This window comes from Podarcis tiliguerta (genome assembly GCF_965153285.1).
Source record: "Podarcis tiliguerta genome assembly, chromosome: 2".
In the NCBI taxonomy this organism is placed as follows: Eukaryota; Metazoa; Chordata; class Lepidosauria; order Squamata; family Lacertidae; genus Podarcis; species Podarcis tiliguerta.
The window spans coordinates 119806796-119830029 of record NC_139535.1 but is presented as its reverse complement, the minus strand read 5'-3'; the positions used below and the strand labels follow the sequence as shown (position 1 = coordinate 119830029).

General features: G+C 45.4%; 1 protein-coding gene across 5 annotated transcripts in view; it reads right to left on the bottom strand.

Annotated features, from left to right (window-relative positions):
- The window catches only part of COL5A3 (collagen type V alpha 3 chain), a 117163-nt gene that overhangs the window by 85344 nt on the left and 8585 nt on the right, over positions 1-23234 (bottom strand). For 4 of the 5 annotated variants that reach the window (XR_014508261.1, XM_083428176.1, XM_083428177.1 and 1 more), the window contains exons 2-4: positions 6703-6870; positions 6219-6432; positions 4513-4675 (exon numbers count right to left, since the gene is read on the bottom strand). Coding sequence is in view for 3 of the 5 variants with exons in the window: in XM_083428176.1 (XP_083284302.1) it covers positions 4513-4675; positions 6219-6432; positions 6703-6870 (545 nt within the window). In the remaining 2 variants the exon portion in view is untranslated. Of the gene's footprint in view, positions 1-3619; positions 3750-4512; positions 4676-6218; positions 6433-6702; positions 6871-23234 lie in introns of those variants that run through there. The other variant, XM_083428178.1, reaches the window with a different exon arrangement.

Below are 23234 nucleotides of genomic sequence, written 5' to 3'. Positions count from 1 at the left end.
ATACGTTTGCATGTACCATCTGCGACATGTCTGTGTGTATGTTTCTACTGCAGTGAGAAGAGAGTGTTGTAAGACTGTGGAGACAATTAAATGAGACAAATGTGTGTATTTTCTTGGACTGTCTCCTCCTACAACAACTAGTAACTATGTTATATAACTTGCCCTAAATGCTCAAAGCACTCCATGGGCATTCACTCAATAATCTTTACAACAGCCTTCAAGATCAGAATAACTATCACTCTGTTACAAAATTGGGAGAGGGGAGCCTGAAGCCTTACTAGTTACAAAAGGTCATCCTGTGAGTTGGAACTTGGTGAGGTGGGAGAACCATTCCTGCTCTTAACCACAATACCACATCATCTCTTAGGAGGAGGTTGCTCTCTCTCTGCTATGCAAGGATAAGAACTCATAACTTTTCTCCCAAGAACTGTGCTGTTTTTAGGTACCACACCTCACAGAACTCTAACCCAGATCCTCCCATTCCAGAAGCCATAGCTTCAGCCAGTTAGCCAGGATTGGCGAACGCTGACCTTCTCTATTGTTTGCTGCCCATTCGGGCACTCCCAAGCCTTGTCTGGTCCTCAGCCCAACCTTCAAATTGGCTAGAAGCCCTGTGTCCATCTGTCCAGATCAATTCAACCTTGGTCTTGGATATTGTCTTAGCAGGCCTCCTTGCCAGTGTTCATACAGAATTGGCTTCATGAATATCAGACTCTTCTTCCATTTGCCTGACTGCTGATCTCATCCTTTCCTAAATGGACTTTGTAAGGATGCAGCACAACAATCCAAATAATCTCCTGTCCACTCTTGGATTCACTATCTTTGGACCATGCTCCAGACAGCAAACATTTAGGCAACACAGAACTTTGCACCCAGCCAATGATGGAGCCTGGCAAAGAGCTCTGTATAGTCTGAAAGTCTGCATACTCATATGCCAGTAGAACTTAGAGTGCACTAAAAGAAGTCAATCATCCCTTTTTCCCTTCTTTCTTTTCGTCTCTCTTGCCTGGGACCACAATGCCAACAGCACAGTATGCCAAATTGTTATGACTGTGCATGTACACAAACATGCTTTGAGTTGCAGCTGGACATGCCCCCCTCTCCCTCCGCTGGGCCTGTGTGATCCCAGCCAGCCCTGGTGCACAAGCAACATATGCTCCCAATAAATCATCTCATAAAGTATGTCCATTGGGCCTGTTTCCAGCACAGCCCCCGGAACCGCCTGCTCCCACCTGCTCAGCTGGGACCCACAATTACTGTGCTCCCAACATTCATTTGGAGATGGAAAGGAAAAGAAATCGAGCAGCAAGATGGAGAGCACAGGGGTAGGGAGTGAATCATGGCCCAAGGGTCAGGTAGGGACAGAGAGGGCTGGATCAAGCAAAGGAAGCCCCTCTGTCAAAAAGGAAGTCACAGGGAGGGAGGAGCCGCCAGGACTGGGAGAGTGTCCAGATTCCCAGACACATAAACAAATAGAATCGCATATGCACACATACACACAGAGAGAGAGAACATCTGCATACCCAGCTTTGTAAACATATACACTGAAGACCCTGTGAGTGCATATTTACGAAGGCACACTTCTAAAATACCTCCTAGCATTCTGTTCCCATTCACTGATGTCACAGCTCATTCAATCTACTTCCAGCCAAATTGCAGAGTATCACATTTTCATATACTACTGTCTAGCAAAAAGCATGCTGTGAACCCTCTGTGCATAACCCCCTCCCAGATTTATTCTGTGGGGAGAATAGCCAGTTAGGGTGGGCTTGGGGATAGGGAGGGTTACAGAGATATCCAAGAATTTTAATCACCCAAATTGCATCACCAAAAGTCGAACAAGGAGACCCTACTCTCTCACACATTCAGGCCGTCTGCTTGCAGAAAGGTGGTTAATATTGCAAATGGGTCATTCAAGTATTACAAGCAGGTCTTTAGCAACAGAGGCTTTTAAAAAACCATTTTTTCCTTAGAAAGTATAAATTATGAGTAAGCACCCCGAAACAGGCAGCGAACACATGCTGAGGAGCCTCGATTGGCCAAGGATCTCTGGCCTTCATCCACCACACATCCAGGGATGTGTACCTGCCCTTCATACTTTCTGTTTGCTATGGGAAAATGCCAGTGTTGCAGCCCTGAGCATGATTGCTGTGTGGAGTGGTTTTCACTGAAGGGCTGGAGCAAGGAATGAGAGTCCCAGAGTCCCCTCTCACCTAGCTAGAATGGAATTTGACAGAAGGCAGAATAGTGACTGCTCGTGAAACTATAGTTCCTGCACTTCTTGCCCTGTTGTTCCTCTCCAGCCCACCCCTCACTGCAGGCTCCCTGGTGCCTTTGCCTGGAGCACTCTGTTCTGCTTCAGGAGGATTAGCTGCATTCCTTGCAGGAGGTAGGAGAGAGGATTATGAGAGAAGTGTGACAGAACAGGCATACAATGTAGCTTTGGAGCATTCCTCCTGGTTCCTTACACACACACACACACACACACACACACACACACACACACACAGTTTCAGTGAGCCCTCCCACCACATTGCTACCCAACAGACAGCTGCCCCACAGTCCAAAATGGCCACATCCAAACCTTCCAGGCACTCCGTCGCTGCCGCCCAACTCCCCAGAGGCTAATGGCTCTGGGCCAAGGTTTCCTGAGAGCCACTACAAGAAGTGCTTGTTCTTGGCCACCCCCAGGACCGGGCCTAGATGCCTTCAAAGACCTTCTGCCCTCTGACATTTTGTGCTTGGGGGAAGAATGTAGGAGGCGGCTGGGGTTTTTCTCTGCTTCTGGAGACCACTGGAAAAGGGCCAGCGTTGTTCCGCCCAGATTTGGGAATCCCTGGGGCGAGGTCGGGGATTTTCTCTTCTGATGAAAAACCTCTGTAGCACTTGAAATATTATTATTATTATTATTATTATTATTATTATTATTATTCCCCACCCATCTGACTGGATTTCCCCAATCAGTCTGGGCGGCTTACAGCATATCTAAAAGCATAATAAAAAAAAATCAAACATTAAAAATTTCCCGATACCAGGCTGCCTTCACATGTCTTCTAAAAGTTGTGTAATTCTTTAACTCCTTGACATCTGACAGGAGGGCGTTCTACAGGGAGGACGTCACTAACAAGAAGGCCCTCTGCCTTCTTGGTTTTCCTTTTAAAACTTTATTTCCACTTCTGTTTGGAAAAGGTAAAATATATGGGCACTCATTCCACAAAAGTGCAGAATCTCCTCACTGCAGACAGATACAGCTTCCTCTTCTCTGCCTTCTCCTCATGCCTTCTTCCCCTACCCCTTTTAGGTTCCTGTTTCTGCCTTTCCACAGTGGCTCACTTCGTGGGATGGAGGCACCTTAATGGCCCCCCACCAGAAGTGTTGCTGCCATTTACTGGGAGGAGGACGGGTGAAGCAACAGCCAGATTGGGAATATGCAGTCACATCACTAGAGTCAACCCAGTGCTCCCACCTGTTTGCCCACACAGCCCTGATCTTGTTGCTGCCTTACTCCTCCTCCTCTTTGTAAGCAGCCATGACACTACTGCCCGGAGGCTTTTGCTGCAGCTCTGCCCTACCAGACAAGCCATTTTTGCTGCCTATTGTGCACCCTTCCATCACTTACATTATCTCCGGGCTCCCTCTCCTTTAGCTTCACTGCCTCTTGGGACCTCTTTCCAGTCATAAGGCCTATGTGAGGTTTTAATCCCAGCCAAACTGACAACTGTCCCCTTTCTTCATTTGATCCTGACAGCAAACATTCCTGAGTAGCTGAAATGTTTGCAGACAATATTCTGTGTCATCTCATGAGCTCAGGCAACCCATACCAGAAGTTTCACTGTCACAGTCACAATAGGACCATGGCATGATGATCTAACTTTCTCATTGTGACTCCAAGGCCATAAAAGGACAGCCCACTCAGTTCTGTGTCTGCAGTCCCTGCCTGAAATTAAGTGAAGCTCCATAAGAAAGATCCTAACATAAATCCGGCAGCCAGTGCAGGCATACAAAGGCAGGCTCTGCTGAACTCCCTCAGCCATACAGGCAGCAAGCTTCAGAGAGTGAAGGGTGGAAATGGGAGGCGGGGGGACCTGTGCGCGAGTCATTGGTTTTCCATGCTCCAACATCAATTTACATTTCAGAGGGTGCCAAGGTGGCTGTTAGGGCAGAAAGGGGCATCTGGATTCTATAAGATTTGTGGCACTATAAAATATCTGGCCCTGTGAGCCCAAAGTCCACGCAGCCTCCCAGATTCCTGCCAGACCCACGGAAGAAGGTGGCATGACTGGAATTGGGTACACAGAGTTCTGGATTCAGTAACTCCCATAAGAAACAAAGTTGGCACATTGGTAAGGCCAGATGTTTGGTGGGTCATGCATCCCAACTAGAGTTTTGTTTGTGAAGACATCTGTAGGCAAATATAGACTATCTAACTGACTGGTACACTCTTTGGCGGCAGTTAGAGGTGCATGAAAGGATCAAAGAAAGCATTTGAGACTTCTGAACAATATTTCCTACCTCAAAAACATCTTCATCCGGCCGGCGAGCTGCAAGCAAGGTGGCACCATCAACACTGACAATTGGCTGCATGCCTCGCTTCAGGGGAAGTATTGCAGGGTCTTCACAGTCAATACTCAAAGATACATTCCCACCTTCCACACTCAGAGCAATGCGATGCCACCTGCCAAGGGAGGGCACAGGTCAGAAAGGTGGGATAAATAAGGTGCCTGGAAACAGGGCACTGGGGACCTAGATCATACTCTCATCTGACAGTGGAGTGGCCTGACTTTCACCATGTATAGTGAAACAGGGGGTGTGAAACAGACCCAGAGAGGCCAAGAGAATGAGACTGGAAACAGTGCTATTTGCTGTTGGCATAAAAAAAGCTGCGGTAATATGATCCAGGAGGAGAAAAGAGGCAACACTGAATTTTCACATTAATAATGATTGTTTCCCACATCTTAAAATTCACTTTATTTGTATCCCACCCTGTTCCCAAGGAACTCAGGAAAGCACATGTGCGGTTATCTGTTTTATCCTATAAGGTAGACTAGGATGAGAGAGAGTGACTTGCCCAAGACCACACAGCGAGTTTTTGAATATGTACAACTGGGGATTTGAACCCAGCTCTTCACAGTCCAAAATCTATCCAATACACCAACCCTTTGATATATGGATTTGAACTACTCAGCTAAATCTTGGACTGAAGATCTCCACTGATAATCGCTTCCATATCATTTAAAAGTTCACATCTCATTTATCCTCACAACATCCCCAAGAGGTAGGCTGGGTTGACAGAGTATGTGATAAGGAACTCGCTAAGACCATCCAGTAAAATTAATGGCCCTGGAATAATGTGAACAAATGTCTGGCATGATCAGACCCAATACTTTATTCACTACTTCACACATACCAAAAGGAATGGTGTAATTGGAGAAGACCACAGGAACAGACATGGGATACGAGAATCATGGGATGGAGATGAGCAGAAATGTCTCACCACAATTCAATGGCATTTAATAAGGAATTATCAAAGCAAAGAGTTAAAGCAGACATGGGGAACATTTGACCCCCCCAGACGTTGCTAGATGACAACTCTCATCAGCCGTGACCATCAACCATACTGACTATAGCTGATGGAAGCTGAAGACCAGCAACAGCTAGAGGACCACAGGTTCCCCATCTTTAGAAAGTGGAATATTAGGGCTGGGGTACCACCTTAGGAAAAATCTGTGTATGTGTGTGCCTGGGGTGTGTCCACAGGGGTGGGGAGTGTCCACTCATTCTTCTTATCTCTGTTCAAGGATTTTAAAAAGGTTTGGTTTACTGGCAAAATCTATTTGACCGGAGAGGCCGATGGGAAGGTGTGCACAAGGGAATATGATAGAAGCATACAGAAGCTGTCTTTACTGAGTCAGACCACTGGTCCATCTAGCTCAGTACTGTCTGCACGGACTGGCAGTGGCTCTCCATGTTTCAAACAGGGGACACTCCTCACCCTGGGGATGCTGGGGGTTGAACCAAGAGCTTTCTTTGTGCAAGGCAGATGCTCTACCCACTGAGCTGTGGCCCTTCCCCCTGAGACTTTCATTGTACAACCATCAGCTCTTTGAAAATATGTAAGACACTGTAGACCTAAACTGGTCTTTCAGTTGCGTGCATGTGTGCCCAAATCAGATAACAACTTTCAGTGGCTTCTTCCCACCCCACCGATCCCAACTCACTTGCCATCAGCCAAGTTGACTCGGCGAAAGTGAGGATAGTCCTCAGGCACTGGGTGGCCAAGCTGGTCTTCATAGAGGAAGACCGGAGACCGTCCGATCTCTACACCAAGTTGCTGTACTCCCCGCTCATCATATACAGAGAGCAAGAATGACTGGCTTCCTTTGACAGCTCGCAGAGTAGCCAGTATTGAGAAGTCCACTGGGAAGGAGCCATCTGCAAGGGAGGAAGGCAATGCATCATGACAGTGAGAACTGGGAAGGAATTAGAGAAAACATTACTGAAATGATGGTATAAGAAATAGAAGGCATTGTGCAGCAGATGGGGAGAAAATGGGATGGGAAGTTGGAAAAATACAAATTCATGTACTGAAATATATGTTAAACTTTTGAAAATGTAAACAAAAAATATTACAAAATATTACAAAAAAGCCCATCAGCTTTGATGCAATACACAATCCAATGAGCTTTCATGCTCCACCATTACCAGGAAAGAGCTGCTTGGTTGGGGCGCTGAAATATGTCTGGTTCTCTAGGCGGAAGGCAAGATCACTTTCATCAGAGCCATTTCTCTGGGTGCAGATACCAGCAGCGATAGAGACCCCATTTTTGCCCTCTCGCACACCAAACGCCTGGAGCACATCCACAAGGCCATCTGGAAGGGAAGAACAGGACACAGTTACCCCTTGCCCACAATACAAAGTCATACCTGGGGGGGGGGAGTAAGGGCCGTCCCCACTTCTGTGCCCAGACAGGTCACCTTTCTTCTATGAGACGAGAAAGCCTTGCCACACACCATAAAGATGATGTGTTTGTTGAAAACAATAGCACCTGCTTAGCTAGAGGTAGATGTGGGATCAAAAAGGAAGTGTTTGGACACCATGGGAACTGAAACCCTTTCCGTGCCTCTCTTACATTTCATACTTCTCCCATCATCCTTGACCACTGGCCATGCTGTCTCGGGCTAAAGGGAGCTAAACTCCAAAAACCTCTGGGTGCACCTGAAACATTTTGGGCTTTTGATTTGGTGATGGAAAAACAGGAGATCCCTCCCCTCCACCTTAAGAGTCCTTAAGCACCCACACTAACTTTATAAAAACACATCTTGTCTTTATAAAAACACATCTTTGCATTTATTTACACATAGGCATTTAGAGATACGGAAGCAAACAGACAGGCAAACAGTATTTGTCCCAAAGCAGCACCAGCATCTTTGGTATCTCTTGAATTTCCATCCAAAGTCATGATGGCCACCAAGGTGAATGGCTTTAAAAAAGAATAAGACAAAATCATGGAAGATCAGTGGCAGGAGAGGATCTTCTCAATTTTGTAACTTCGCTACTGGAGAAGTTACGCTGGTTCCCTCTTGGCTGTCCTTCCGCCAGTGGGTAAAGACCTTTCTATTCCAACAGGCCTTTGGGAACTGACTATTTTTGAGGAAAGGGCTGGTGCTGTGATGTGTGTCTTTTATTGTTGTTATTGTCTGTGATTTTAATGGCTCTTTTTATAGTATTTTAATTCTATTGGTGTTTAATTACATTTTTATGATGGTCTTTTCTGTCTTTTTAGCTTGCTCTATTTTATCTGTGTAAGCTTCCTTAAGTTTCAGACTGGGGAAGAGGCGGGATATAAATTAATATCATCATCATCCTCTACCTCCACTGTCAACGGCAGCATGCCTCTGAAGAAACTGGGAATCACGGACAAGGAGAGTGCTGTTGCATCTCAGCTTGGTCCTGCATCTCAGCTTCGCATAAACACCTGGTGGGTCACTGAGAAGAAATGGGTGGTGAACTAGATTGGCCTTTGGCCTGATCCAGGAGGGCTCTTCTTATGTTCTTAAGATGGCCTTCTTCAATAATGGCCATATTACACATTAGAGATCATCATTCCCTAACAACAACAAAGCCATGCCAAGTCTAGCAGAACGGCATGGCTCAGAGCACCATCACATTGCCATGCCAGCTCTTCCATCATCTCTGTCTGCTGTGCAGATGGGCTGATGGCTTCCATGTACTCAGCTCATGGCACATGTGACTTGCGGGAGCTGGATGAATGGGGGGAAATGCATCATATTCCTAAAATATGCCATGTGGCAACATGCCTTCAAGTTCCAATAAACTGAGGAGTCTAAACAGAATGTCATACTTTTAATATGGTTAACTTAATCTGGAACAATAATTACCACTTCTGTTCTATGCTCACCATCAATAATCATGATAGAAACCTCACTGTGCACATTAATACACACTGAATGGGAAGGGAAGGGAAGTGGGGGGAATTCTGCACCTTTTTGTCATTCTGCATCTACAAAATGAAAAAGGCAAGGGAAACTACTTCACAACCACCATTCTTGAGAATGGATTCCATAGTGAGGCTGGAAGATGTTTGAAAATCCAGAAAGAAAACAGGACTGGCCTAGGTTGAAACTTAAGCAGCACATTTACATTTATTCCTGTGCCTTCTGCTTCATCACAAACTAGTAGAAGTTGGAATTCATCATTCAAACAGACCATATAACTTTTCCCCTGGAGCTTTCCAGACCAGTGACAGCATATGGATAACTCATGGCAGCCTGGGCTCTGGCCTGATCCAGTGACTGCCTGTGGAAGCCAATCTCACCATGGCCTTAGGATACAGGTTCTGTTGAGCTATTCTTGCCATCACTGGCTACCTTCCCAACATGTAGGCATCCTCAGCATTGGCAGCGGTTAAAGGGATAACACAACATCCTGTTGGCCAGAGTGCCCTCCTGGCCAATAAAAACCAGCCTGATCCATAGGCTTGCCCCACTGTGGGTGTGGGATGAAAGGAAACTAAGAAATGTAGACCCAAGCCTTAGAAAATTTGTATATGGCAGACCATGTCAGCCCAGCAACGGTAGTGTTGGTGGCCTATTAGCTGGCACATTTAAGACTTGCATGTCCATTATCTATTATACTCAACAGAAGCGGCAGTAGCAGAGCTTCTGCAAATGGCAACATCGACTGTTTGGGCAGCATTTTGCATTCACCACAATGTCCCAGACCTAGTATCACTCTGGGGCATTGCTTGGAGGCTGGCAGCCAGTATATTTTTCCGTGTTGAAGACACCCCCATGTATAAGATGACCCCTATTTTTTGAGCCCAAAATTAAGACATAAATATTTTAAACACCAAACAGAACAACTTTGATATTTTATTAAATATTCAAAGCACCGATATATTTAGTACAGTATATTTAAACATCAAACAGTGAGGCAAGCTGTGTAATGGCGGCTGCTCCTGTCAGCTCAGTGTAACTCCAGTGTAGCTGCAGCTCTAGCTCTCCCACCTGTGTGTTGCACTTTTGACTCAGTATTTACGGTATGTACCATATTTACTCCATGAGCGCCGGCAGATGCAAAGGCTGATCGAGGAGCTGCGACTGCCAGAGCTGCCTGAGTGAGTGTGCTTGGGGAATGGGGGGTCTGGGCAGCCAGGGGGCGGCTGAGGGAACCAGGTGGATGGGACAATGTCCGGAGTGGGGGCTGCAGGGTTTGTCATGAGGCCAATAGTGAGGGGAGGCTGGGGGGAAAGAATATGGATGGTGGCATGTATTTATTTATATATTTAATTGCAACATTCTGTGTATAAGACAACCCCCAATTTAAAACTTAAAACAATTTGGGGGAATGATTGTCTTATACATGGAAAAATACAGTATTTGGATAAAATTCTACAAAGTGGTCCTCTTTTTCCAGGGACGGGATGGGCCTAAGAAAAGAAAGATCTCACAAAAGTTCTCAGAATCTTGCCTTCTTAGAAATTTTGGCTCACTTCCAGATATAACCCACCGGAACTGGCAAACCACTGACTGTGACAGACATCTTCTGGAACGCAAGAGACATTCTGCATCTTTCCTAAACTGGAAGAATCCCAGAAATCCAGTTTTCATTATTATTAAAAGTGTATCAGTTGCAGGTATTTTAAAACAATATAGGCTTGCTGAAGACCAAGATCTCTAGATGCTCAGAGAGAGAGAGATAGAGAGAGATGGTGCATCCAGACCTTTGATGGTTTTGGCTGGGATTCAGTTGCATACTGGCAAATTTAGATTGTACAATTCAAGTTGATACTGAGCTCTTGCTCAACAAATCCATTTCCTGAAAAGATGGGACTTCTGTGATGAGGAAAGCGATGGGAAATTGCATTGGAAAGCATGGCATAATGCTTGTTTTGATGTAACGTCACCTAGCCTCCCTGCGAACAAAGAAGGATGAATGCTCTATAGATAAGTCATCTGGAAGCACCCAAAGGCATTAATGGAATCCCCCTGTCACTTCCAACTAACCTTCTCCTTTTATCCTGTGTTAGGCGACCTCTTCCTTGGTGTTCTTTGGTTCCTATAGCAACCAGAGCCACTATTCGGATGGCTTCTCTTCCAACAGGTGGGCATGCTTCCTGCCTTTCAACCTTTACAGCATATATTTTTTCAATGTACTGAGAAGCAAAAAATAATGGCAGTTTCTTCCACACAAGGGGGTTCCAGCAAACTCCCACCGCAGGGGGATTTGAGTCAACCTCCCTCATTCTGACAAAGTTCTTCATAAGGTTATTTCCTCAGTTATTAGTGGGCTGCTCATAGAAGGTTTTTATTTTATTTTAAGTTTTTTAGCTTTTAAAAAGAAGCCTACCTGTGGTTTAAGCAAAGAGTTAAGGAACTAACAAATCATGTACCAAGAAGTATGTTAAGTTAATTAAGGCACCAGCTTTAACATCAACCCCACCGAGTTATTGCCACAGTATTTAATCTTTTGACCAGTGTTAGATTAAAGGCAGACCCTCCAAGCGTCCCTATTTCCCTATTTCTCCTGATTTAGAGAAGCCGTCCCAGTTTCTGATTTGATCCCGGAATGTCCTGCTTTTCTTTAGAATGTCCCTATTTTCCTTGGAGAAATGTTGGAGGGTATGGAGTTACCCAACCCCCGAGCCATCTGAAGGCAATCCTGTATAGGGAAGTTTTTAAATGCTTAATGATTTATTGTATTTTTATATATGTTGGAAGCTGCCCAGAACAGCTGGGGCAACCCAGTAAGATGTGTGGGGTATAAATAGTAAAATCATAATCATGGGATGTGACATCCCTATTTTCATCGGAGAAAAGTTGGAGGGTATGTAAAGGGAAATAACAGAAATATCTAGAAAAGTAACTTTCAGTTTATTTATTTTTCATTTGAATCAAAAGATTATACTTAAACACACACACATATTTAAAGGACTAAAGCAATGTCCAGAATGCCTGTGTGCGTGTTTCTATGGCTTCCCTTGGCCTGGATACTTTATACTAAAGGATGGCACAATTCAAAGTAATGTGTTGGTGCCACGGATCATTTGTGGGCCTATCTTTTTCTTGCGTTAGAATTCCATCCCTCAGAGCTGTGTCCATATTTGACTTTATATATTTCAACATCCCAGTAAGGCAGGCTAGTGTTGCAATTATGTTGTTGTTGTTATTTACACACTGCCTTTTTCCCTGACAGGACCTCACGGCGTCTTACAGGTAAAAACATAGAGAAGGAAGTCATTCAAATACAGTGTCAGGGAGAGGGAGAGGTGAATGTCCAGCCACCGCCGGTCCATGTAGACAGTACAGAGCTAGACAGATAAACCTGGCATGGCATGAAGCAGCTTCTAAGGCCACACCGTGAATATAGCGGATATGAATTGGAAGTGCCGACCCTCCAAGTGTCCTTATTTTCCAGGGACATCCCTGATTTAGCTTCTGATTTGATCCTGGAAGGTCCCACTTTTCCTTAGGATGTTCCTATTTTCCTTGGAGAAATGTTGGAGGGTATGGAGTTATCCGACCCCCGAGCCATCTGAAGGCAGCCCTGTATAGGGAAGGTTTTTAATGTTTGATGTTTTAGTATGTTTTTATATGTGTTGGAAGCCGCCCAGAGCAGCTGGGGCAACCCAGTAAGATGTGTGGGGTATAAATAGTAAAATTATAATCATGGAATGGGACGTCCCTATTTTCATCAGAGAAATGTTGGAGGGTATGGAAGTGAAGGATTTGAGAGCTCATAGTTCATGCTCTTAACCACTACCCTCCTTCCTCTGGGGGCCTGTATAGAGAAGGATGAGTGTTAAATTGCCCACATAACCAAAGGAAAGCAGAGCACAAGTGCATGAGGTCGGTCTAAGTCTGTGAAAACAGGAAGGTGCCCGGTGAGGAGGCCTGAGCATTTATTACAGAAGCAAATTCTGCCTGTGTTTCACACATGCATACTCCTAGGCTAGCCTATGTGTGTCCAGGGGCGAGAGAGAGCAAGGCTCTCTACCAGGGTTACAGAGCCATTTTTAAAAGACTAAGAGGGGGAGGCAAAGGAGGAGTCGTGTCCATTCTCTTCCCCTCCTCTGCAAAGAAGCCAGGGCTCAGCCAGGAAAAAGCCAAGCTGCATTAAAGGAAGGAATGCATTTGCGCATATGTGGAGTGCACTGACAATCTATGCACAGCCTCCATCCATCAGGAAAGGGCACAAGGGCTGGTCTGGCAGAGAACCATATCCTAGCTGGCAGACTTGAGCTTGGGCACCTCCCGTGGCTCTGGAACTGAACGCCACAAAGAGCCTTGTGGCTCCTTAAAAGCTAATAAATTGGTTATGGAAATTAAACACCTCCCCTCAATCGCTCACTGTGGTTGTAAAAAGCTGTCTGTGGCAGTTTCTGAAGGAGGGGGGGTCCTACCATTTATCCCCCTCCCTTCAGAATTAAGTCTGGGGCTATTGTGTGCTTCGCATACTGACAAGAAGGTCTGTTTCACTTGATTTAAGCATTTTTAATGTTTGTCTTTTTTAAGGGTCCTTGTAGCAAGAGAACTGGAGGTTTCGCACGCACCACCCCCACTTCTGAGAATACCTTCCACAATGGTTGGGATGGGTGAGGAGGCTGCAGAAAGATTTCCTTGCAGGTTAAAAAATGGTTTCTCTCCTTCTCTCCCTGAACAAATTTTCTAACCTTTGCTGGGAATTGTGTGGGGAGTTCTAACACCATAGTCTGTCCATTCCGTCCTTTTCCACCAAATTCTTTTTGCCTCCTGTGTTGGGATGAGAACATAGAACCTCTGACCTTAGAGAAGCCACAACTCTGTCCCATCTCCCATGCTCCTTTGACCTAGTTCTAAGATCCTGCTTCCAGCTGACAATGCTCCCAATGGACTTATTGTCTCCGCTCTGCTGCTCTCTGCCCACCCCCGTCACCATTCCCTGTCCAAGCAAAGCATTCAATAGGATTTCCACGTTACCTTCCCACATTAGCAGCCACATGCTGGGATGGCAACTGGGCATGATGGGGACGTGCGGGGGAGGCTTGTTTTCCTGCCATCCCATTTGCACACAGAAATTCAGTGGTGGAAAATGTGACCTTGGGAGCTGAGCATCTGCAAACAATCTCTTGTCCCTCTCTAAATGTCACCAGCAACCCACTGCCAACAAAGGCTGGTTTAAGGGAGCCCCAAGACAGGAGAATGTAGGAGTTTGGGAATCACACAGCATGCCTACATTGCAGTTAGATGTGCAAAATCAAAATAGAATCCCACCTATAGAGTGAAATTCTATAAAACAAACTGACACATGCAACAGAATGTGGCCTGGATGTACAGTTCTGTTTTATATGAAACAGATTTCACACGAGTTAGAACTGTAGAGTTGGAAGGGACCCAAGGGTCATCTACTATTTCAGTGCCCTTCCCTGTTTCTTTTTAAACTCCTTACACAGAGAAAGGTAGCCTAGACTGCTGCTGAGCAAATTTTCTACTTGCAGGGATGTTCTTTTTTTAAAGCCACACAAAACAACATAGGAAACGTTCAAAAATGTGATTTCCTCACCACCAGTCTGAAGTTGTACAACTGAGCCCATTACACAACACAGGCTACTGCCTGTTTTGAATGCAGGCTTAGCCTGAGCCCAGTGGGAACTGATTGGCCAGAGTGGAACTAAGACCACATCCAGCCAGCACAAGTACTTCAACAGCAGCTTAATGCATCTGTGGTTCTGTAGCTATGCTGGGAGGAGGACAAGGGGGAAACTGGGGGAAGATGAATACCTTTCCCTGCTCCTGCAAACACACTCCTTTCCTAGGGATCTGCTGCCTACAATAGAAGGAACAGCTTCACAGCTAGCATGCAGAACAAGAAAGAACTCTGCAGTGCCCTCCCACAGTCTCCTTTGAGGTGGAAAAAAGTAGGGAATGGATTTCTGCACAAAACCAATAACTTTGTACAGGCATCTACTCCAGAATAATTGATTTGCTGCTCTTCTCCTCCATCCTTTAACAACCACCATGCATTAACCGGCAGCTGCAGCTGTTACATCTCCTGACTCCTTCCATGAATGAAGCTCATTCTTTCCCCCATCTCTTGTGACCAGCAGGACTTTTAAGTTTGTCCCACAGTCGGCAGTGGGGGAAGGTAAGCCAGCAGAGGAACAGGGGCAAAACAGGGATGGAATTCGAGGGAGGCCCAGCCTACCTGGCTATTTTAAAGAGGGGGTACAGCCTACCTAGCAATTTTTATTTGGGGGTCTCAGAGAGGAATTCATCACGCTAAACCTATTGCTCCATCAGTGCAAGAATTTCTGCTTGCCTGATGGAACAACCTGCCCTGTTCTCCCATGTGTGCTATTCCAGGGGTTACCCTGAACCTCTGCAGAGCCAATTTGGGAGGGTGCGGGGCAAGGAGAGGAAGAGGTCTTGGTGCACTAACAGAAGTCTTTGCATAGGCTTCTGCTGGCAGAGCTCGTGAGTTGAATCCCACCCATATTTTCCACTCCTGGAGCAGAAAGTGTTCTGGCTGCAGCCTCATCACATACAGTGGCAGGTATAGGAACTGCCCATTAATGAGAGGCTGCCCCACCCCAGCCTTGAGACTACAAAACCCATGATTCAGTGCAACTGTGTGTGATGCACACGTGCACAAAAACAATGAGGGTGGTTCAACAGAAACAAGCAATTGACATTATTGAAAGAATGACAGTGTGCTTACACGGCTAACTAAAATTTGAACAGGCAGATAGATTTCCCACGGAAATCCGTTTCTTAGAGCCAGCAAAGGGGGATTGAAAATGGAATTCTGCCCATAAAGTTTCACACATGCCTTCTGAATTAATCCCTAATGCGGTTTGCCTTTGTTCATGTTAAAGTAAGCTGAGATGGATACATTCTGTGTGCCAGTGTTCCAAACACAAAGAGATGTGAACAAGATTTTTTGTTTCCATCTAATAAACAAGAGTTGTACAAAATCTCACATCAGAAGCCAAAGGGGAGAAAAAACTGAGGGCTAGTTCAGCAGCTCAGGAGTGCGTGCTCATGTGAGCAAGCATGCAATATAAGCCAAGAGTTCATGGATCTTGGCTGCAACAACATCTGCAATCTGGAAAGCACATTTTTCCAAAGTTCTCAGATTGAAGAAGTTGCCATGGTTAAGATCTATGAGCTTCTGACTCACATGACACAGTTTCTCATGCAAGTACACACCCAGAGACAATGAGAAGGGCTCACACAAGCATGCGAGACAAATATCACCCAACCCGACTATGTGTCTGAGGCCACAAGAGAAATGAGATTGTGGTTCAGAGCAACCTGCCATTTAGATCAGGAATATTCTAGGATGATTGGTGGGAAATCAAAACCACAGATACCAGCCAGGCTCCATTCTGAGTTGGCTGCAAATGTCATTGACTGCCTCTGCTGAGAGCATCTGAAATATTGAACTAAAAAAGGCTCCAATTTTTAAATAAACAAAACCTGTAACAAAATATATTTTTAAAATCTGAAATAAGTTCAATAAAACATTTTGTTGCAGCTCTCACTGCTATAGCCCAAATAAATAGCCCAAACCTGAACCTCCATGTCTATGCTACTCCTCAGACTACCAGATGCTGAGTTTCATGCTATTAGCTTCTAGCTAACAGATGTCGATGTTGCTTACGGGTAGCATAACTTTGAATGGCATCTGCCCTTTCCAAATGGAGTTCCAGGGAAGTTTATCAGGATCCCATGGCAAGATGATCTTTAAAAGAGGTCCAACCTTCTCCAGGGAAGCACAGAGTATGCCTGCATGGAGCCACTAGCCACTTAGTCTTCAGCTGCCTCCAACCAAATCTCCTGCAATGACACGTGCAAAGAGTCCTTGGCTGGCAAATCGAGGAAACGTTTCCCAGTGGGTAGGGAGTTTGAAAACCATAGGGCTAAAGTGGACCCAGCATCGCTTATTCTGTGTCTTTATCATTCCCCCACAATGTTTTTGGATAACATCAGGCAGCAAAAAGCTCTGAATTGGATTTGAATGCAAAAGTACATGTGACATGGGAGGTCCATGACTGGATCTCCAGACATCTTTTTAAGCTGGAAAGAAGGCATAGGAGAATGCAAAAACTGGATCTGGGCCATCACACTGAGGAAAGGTGGCTTAACCCTTCCTCCAGTGCCATTTCCCTGATCAAAATTGTCCCCCAAGCTCACTTCTAGGCCCAGCAGGAACACAAGTACCTATACTGTGCCCATTGCCTTCCCCTCCTGGGGCTAACAGCAGTTCAGGAAAATGGCAAGGGGGGCAGGATTAAATTCCCTCTCCTCATGGCTGTGTTTTTACCTATTAAAAAAGATGTTGGAAGGCTAAATAAGGGATCTCCCACTTCATCTGCAATTTGCCCTGGTGTGCATCAAAAATGTGGAGAAGGGACAGGGCTAGAGTCAGGATGGAATGAAGGATACTAGGAAAGCTTGGGTGGGAAGGAGGAGGCTTATTCACAAAGCTGCAGCCTGGGAGGTGAGGAGGAAACGATGAACCGCAAGTGGCTTGGAAAAAATGCACTGTGGGTGGTCTCTGGCTGCTTGTAGGCTCCAGCCCTGACCTGCTCTGCCCCAAACTGAGATGATCCCAGGCCCCGCCTCATGTAGTCAGGATCTGATCCCAAGGAACATAATGTGCTGGTACCAAAGAGAGGAATGCAGGCAGAAAACCCCACCAGGCTTCAAGTCTGAGGCCTAGCTCTCAGGGAAATAATAAACCTGTGTCATCTAGGCTGGGCTGCTTCACAGTGCAGATACGGGAGGAGACATATATTTCTCCTCTGTACAGAAGCAGGGAACAAGGGAGATGAAAGTTATTGCTTACTCTTCTCACCAATGGTTTGGGGTTCTTGCTCTTCTGCAAGGAATTTTTGCTAGTATGGAAGGCCAGATAATCAATAAAGATTCCTCCCTCACCTGCAGGTTGAAGTGGCTCAGCGCAAACTAGGCTTGAATGGAAGGGACGGGTGATAAATTTAGATTCCCAGTAGACTAACTGTGAAGAAAGGGTGTGCACATACCGTATTTTTCGCCCCATAAGGCGCACCGGCCCATAGGATGCACCTAGTTTTTTGGGGGGAGAAATAAAGAAAAAAAATTATCCCCCCCCCCAGGCGCGGGGCTGGGGCGGGAAGCTGTCCCCCGAGCTTGTGGGGCTGGCGACGGGGAGGAGCAGGCTTCTCCCCGCCGCCAGCCTTCTAACCAAGTTGGGGGACAGCGGGATGGCGGCGTTCTGCCTCCCCGTTGTCCCCCGAGCTTGTGGGGCTGGCGGTGGGGCTCTCCTGAAGCCTGGAGAGCGAGAGGGGCTCTCCAGGCTTCAGCGAAAGCCTGCATTCACCCCATAGGACGCACACACATTTCCCGTCATTTTTGGAGGGGAAATATGCGTCCTATAGGGCGAAAAATACGGTAAGTCAGTACTGACCGCAGGAGAAAATACCATCACTATGATGAAGAAAGATCAGTTTTAGGTGGGGAAAAGCCATCCCTCCCCACAACTCTCCCTGAACAAGATAGCTAAAACACCTTGTTTGTCTCTTATGTCTGCTCTTTGAACAACCATCGCACTTGATTTATTAATTAACTCCTATCTCTTTTTTTTTCGAACAGAAGATCTTAAGGTGGCTAATAAAATAAATATTCATGCAATACAATAGGCCAGCAGAGTAGCTGGCTTCTCCATGGACAATACAAAATGGCTGGCTGACAAGTGGAAATGGGTTTTCCTCTGCTAAGCTGCATGTAGCCCTAACTCTCTTCTCCTCATTATCCTAGGAATTTCAGCACCACTATTTCCACCCCCATCACCTCTTGTACCCAAGATCCAATTGAAGCTACAGAGTGGAGTATGCAGAGACGTAAGTCCAATTCAGGTATCACTAGTAGTTAGGGTGGCGCTGTGGGTTAAACCACAGAGCCTAGGACTTGCCGATCAGAAGGTCGGTGGTTCGAATCCCTGCGACAGGGTGAGCTCCCGTTGCTCAGTCCCTGCTCCTGCCCACCTAGCAGTTCAAAAGCACGTCAAAGTGCAAGTAGGTAAAAAGGTACCGCTCCAGCGGGAAGGTAAACGGTGTTTCCGTGCGCTGCCCTGTTCGCCAGAAGCAGCTTAGTCATGCTGGCCACATGACCCGGAAGCTGTACGCCGGCTCCATCGGCCAATAAAGTGAGATGAGCACCGCAACCCCAGAGTCGGTCACAACTGGACCTAATGGTCAGAGGTCCCTTTACCTTTAAAGCTAGATCCTATAATGTGCTGATGATAGAATCACTTGGGATATAGGTGTAGAGAATAGGAGGAAGCTGTTAGATCAGCTGTTTGCTCACAAGAAAGCTGTTCAGCCAGGTAAGGAAGGGCAGGGCTGGAGAGATGCTACAAGGTTCCAGACCCTCCTGGTGGCTTATACGCCTCAGAGGGAGCCACAGGAAAGGAGAGAGGGGAAAGCTCCCCTGTGTGTCTGGCTTCTTCCATTACTTAGCAAAGTAGCAGGATTGCCTGGTGATGGTCCCTGTAGAAGTCAGGAGCTATAGATTCCTGGCACCACAGAAATTGTGCTACTGCAGACCCCTCGGGTAGAGGAGTGCCAATGAGGATGATTCCGTTATCCAAGCATTCCTAGTGTGATGAAGGATCCAGCAACAGGAAAGGAGCAAATACATAAACATCGGGGGGGGGCATGCAACAGACATAAAATGGTGCTACTTTTCAGCACACAGAAGCTTTTCAGCACTGATTAAATGAAAGAGGCCTAGGGACCATCCCTGCCCCCAGGTAATGAGTGTCCCTGGCTCAGCTTCAGGGGCTGCTAGATACACTGACAAGTTACCAGCTCAGGCAGCAACAGCTCCACTGGAGGAAAAAATATGGAAAAGGAAACAGGCCAGCCAAGTCTTCCTCCACCGGATACATGGGCCATGGAGCTCCAGCCAGAGCCCTTGCCTGCCAGATGTTCACAGCTGGGCGTATGTCCCCATTGGCTCATCTACATGACCTGCCAAAATCTGGATTTTCCATTCCCAGCAGTAAAAGAAGATAAATTCCAGGGCAACCCCCGAGCCAATGATGTCAAACCTGTAAGCACCACCTACTGCTGCTGCATGTTATTGAATCTCCTTCTCTGAGCACAGGTGACCTCCCTGGTGACCTGTCCATGGTGCTGAACAATAAGTGGTGCAGCCCATGGGAACCATCCTAATATTAGAAGCAGGTGGAAAGCTGACTCAAAACCAGCAAGAAGCCAATTTGTCTGCAGTGGCTGCCTGGAACAACTGCACAAACAGGCACCCCAATGCAGAGAGATGTGCAAAACACAACACAGAGTCTCACCAAACACAGAATCATTCACCTCATTCCAGAGCTAGAAAATATTCCAGTTTCCTCAGAAGCCAAATACAAAAAACATTAACTTATCCATACTGTCTAAACAGATAAAACCCTCCAGTATAAAGCAATGATAACAAACTGTCCTGGGAGAATATGAAGGGGAAAGCTGGTGACATTTGGATTAGAGAATCAACCACCACTGCAGAGAAAATGAACGTTGTCCTGGTGACTACAAATGTATGAGTGGAAAGTCAAGGTCCAAGTCAGCAGCAGGAGGTCCATCTTGTCATCTGTTCTAAGCAGCAGCAAGTGCCATTATCAGGAACCTGAACAGGTATTTTCCCACCATGTTATTGTTAATAATAATAATGGAATGGAATGGGCAGGAAGCCATGTGCAAGGACTTCTGCTTATGCAAAGGGGCTTTCCCCACCCTCCTTCCCGCCATGAGCCCCAATGCCCCATGAAATTGGCTCAGAGGGGCACAGAAGAACCCCCCAGAGCAGGAGGGGGGTCATTTTATCTGACAAGCAGAAATGCTTGCACTAACAGAATGTTTGATATACCACAACACTGAACATTTCCCAGAATCACATGCATTTCAGCAAGTAGTATAAGCTAGTCTTGGTTATGATTTTGTCCATTCTGCTAAATTTTATTTTGTTTCTCTTGCTGCTTCTGCTATTTCATTTCTGTTATGCTCTGTATTTCTACTGGTTTTCATTATATGTTGCCCTGAGGGTTTTCACTGAAGGGCAGCACAGACATTTTCAAAATAAAGAAACTGCATGGGGGTGATGATAGTTAATAACAGCAGCAGCAAATTATATCCATCATGAACTTCCAATATACATGACAACTGAGGGTTTCCAAGGAGCTTACAATCTACATTTCAATAGCGAGGAAGCATCAGTAGGGGAGGAGAAGAAGAGACAAAAGCCACAAGGAAACACATATGATACCTCTTGATATTTTAGAACTTGCCTTTTGAAACATGCCTTTTCAGTCATGGCACTGCAGTGGAAAGCTATAGGCACTCACAAGCTATAGGCACACTTCATCCCAGCCACATGAGCATATTGATGCACTGAGTTACACATAGAAACGGCAAATGAAGCAGTGAAGCTTTTGTTTGGAAGCCTCTCAAGCTTACCCCCATGTGTCTGTTATACAGCTGGAAAATGCAAAACTCTGCCCAGTACAAGAAAAGCAGAATATTTGATTGCAGTGGACAACAGTTTATGAAGCACTGTTCCATATAAACACATGTCTATCCATGCCTTTCTCTCCCCCACACAAGAGAGGTTAGAAGAGCCCTGTGTGGCCAGCTAGCACATCATTTTCAATCCTTTCATCCATCTATATGATCGTTTGGCCCTGTGACTGCCAATTGAAACCCACTGCCAAGAGTGGCTAGCAACAATTAACGTATACCTGGTGTTTGACACACCTGGTTGCCTTTCTAATTGCCAGTGCCAGAAATACATAGAGATACTGGGATATGGAGCAAGACCGCTGTCTTAGTTCTTAACATTCAGCTTAGTGCTGGTTTCAGTTTAGTATTGGAAGCCCAGGCTGCGTGTCATTCTCTTAGTTCTAGGATTATGATTGTGCAAAAATCATAGAGTTATGGGGCTGGGGCTGGAGCACCTACTTTGCATGCAGAAGGTCCCAGGTTCAAACAGGTAAGGGGCTGGGAAAGACTCCCATCTGAAAACTCAGGAGAGCCACTATTAGGCAGTCTAGACAATTTTGAATGAGATGGGCCAGCAGTTTGACTAAGGTAGAAGATAGCTTCCTACATTCAGCTGAGATGGCCTAGTTTTGGCAGACCTTAGTACTGGCATTTGCAGCCACCAATGTCACCTTAAGTCTTGCCATACTGGGACATATCTGGCAGGCAGCAGTACTTGCAATCCTGTGTGGCATGGAAGTGCAGGCTACATTATATGACCTGATATCCAGTTGACCCCCTTTCAGAGAAAGTTGTGGTTGAAACTGCATGCTTCTGAGTATTAGCTGTCCAGGAATGAGGCCAAAGAACAGAATGCAAGCAGCTGTGTGCATTCTTGACTCCAAGGTATTTGCCCCAGCCCTTGTTCTCAACCATAACTTTGTATACAATGAATCAAAACAAACAAAGATTTTTAAATAAAAAACAAAATGAAATTCTGCAACAAGAAGACCCATGTTGGGTGATTTGGAATAAATTATGCAGCCTGCTTCCAGATAGATAAGATTGCAGCCATTACTAATCCTACTCAGAGTAAATTCACTGAAATTAATTAACATAACTAATTTAGGCCCGTTAATTTCAGTGAGGACTCTGAGTAGGCCTAGCATTTGATACAGCCTATAGAGGTATATGTATGTGTGTGTGTCTCTGTGTACACACGGGGGGGGGGGGGTGAAGAGGGAGAGAGCAAGAGAGTAATATGCTTTGGGATAGCAATACAGAAATCATTTAGGCTTTCTCTGCATTTCAAAACTAGAATTTGTGGGGGGAAATGGGGCAAATGTAGGTTGGCGAGTTATGAAAAATGGGGAGAGGTGAACTGTAGGACCAGTAAAACAGTAATCACCAAGGAAGAACCAAGAGATGCTGAGCAAATTTAAGTCCCACCCTGGGACCACCAAAAACCCCACTCAGCTCGGATATAGCTTGTGGTATTTCACAAAAGTTATCAGCAAACACCAAACATCAGCAAACACACTCCTATGTGTTTCTAGAAGCTGAGCCTGTCTGGATGCTAAAATCTAAGCCAGATACTCTGCTGGTATCGCAATCTTGCAAAAGTGAAATGCATGTTGAATAAAGAATCTCTCCCCTTCCCTGTAGAAATAACAACATTAACAGCAATATTCCATTTTCAAAGTGTTCCTCACAATCACAAAATGTGGTCTTTACATCAACTCTGTAAGGTAGGTCATAGCATTAAGGTAGGTCAGCGTTACCAGGCATTTTTGGCCACAACTGGAAAGAAGAAGTCCCAGCAAAGGAAGAATGGATACAAAAGCTTGTGGAATATGCAGAAATGGTGAAAGAATAAGAAATCAAGATAACAAACTTTTTATAAAAGAATGGAAATGGTTTATTTAATATTTACAGATCAATTGTAAACAGATATAAACACTGGCAGGATTATTGTAATAACCTGCAGCTACATAAGTGTGTGTGTGTGTGTGTGTGTGTGTGTGTGTGATAAATAAATGAGTAAGTTAAGTTAATTTGGATCTGCAGAAGATATTAAAAATAAATTTAAGGAATTGCAGAAAGAGGGGGAAGGAAGTCAAGTTTTAAAATGTCAAAATGATTGTAAAATCAGTGAAATGTATATATTTGAAAAGTATAAATAATTTTATTTTTTTAAGGTAGGTCAGCATTACT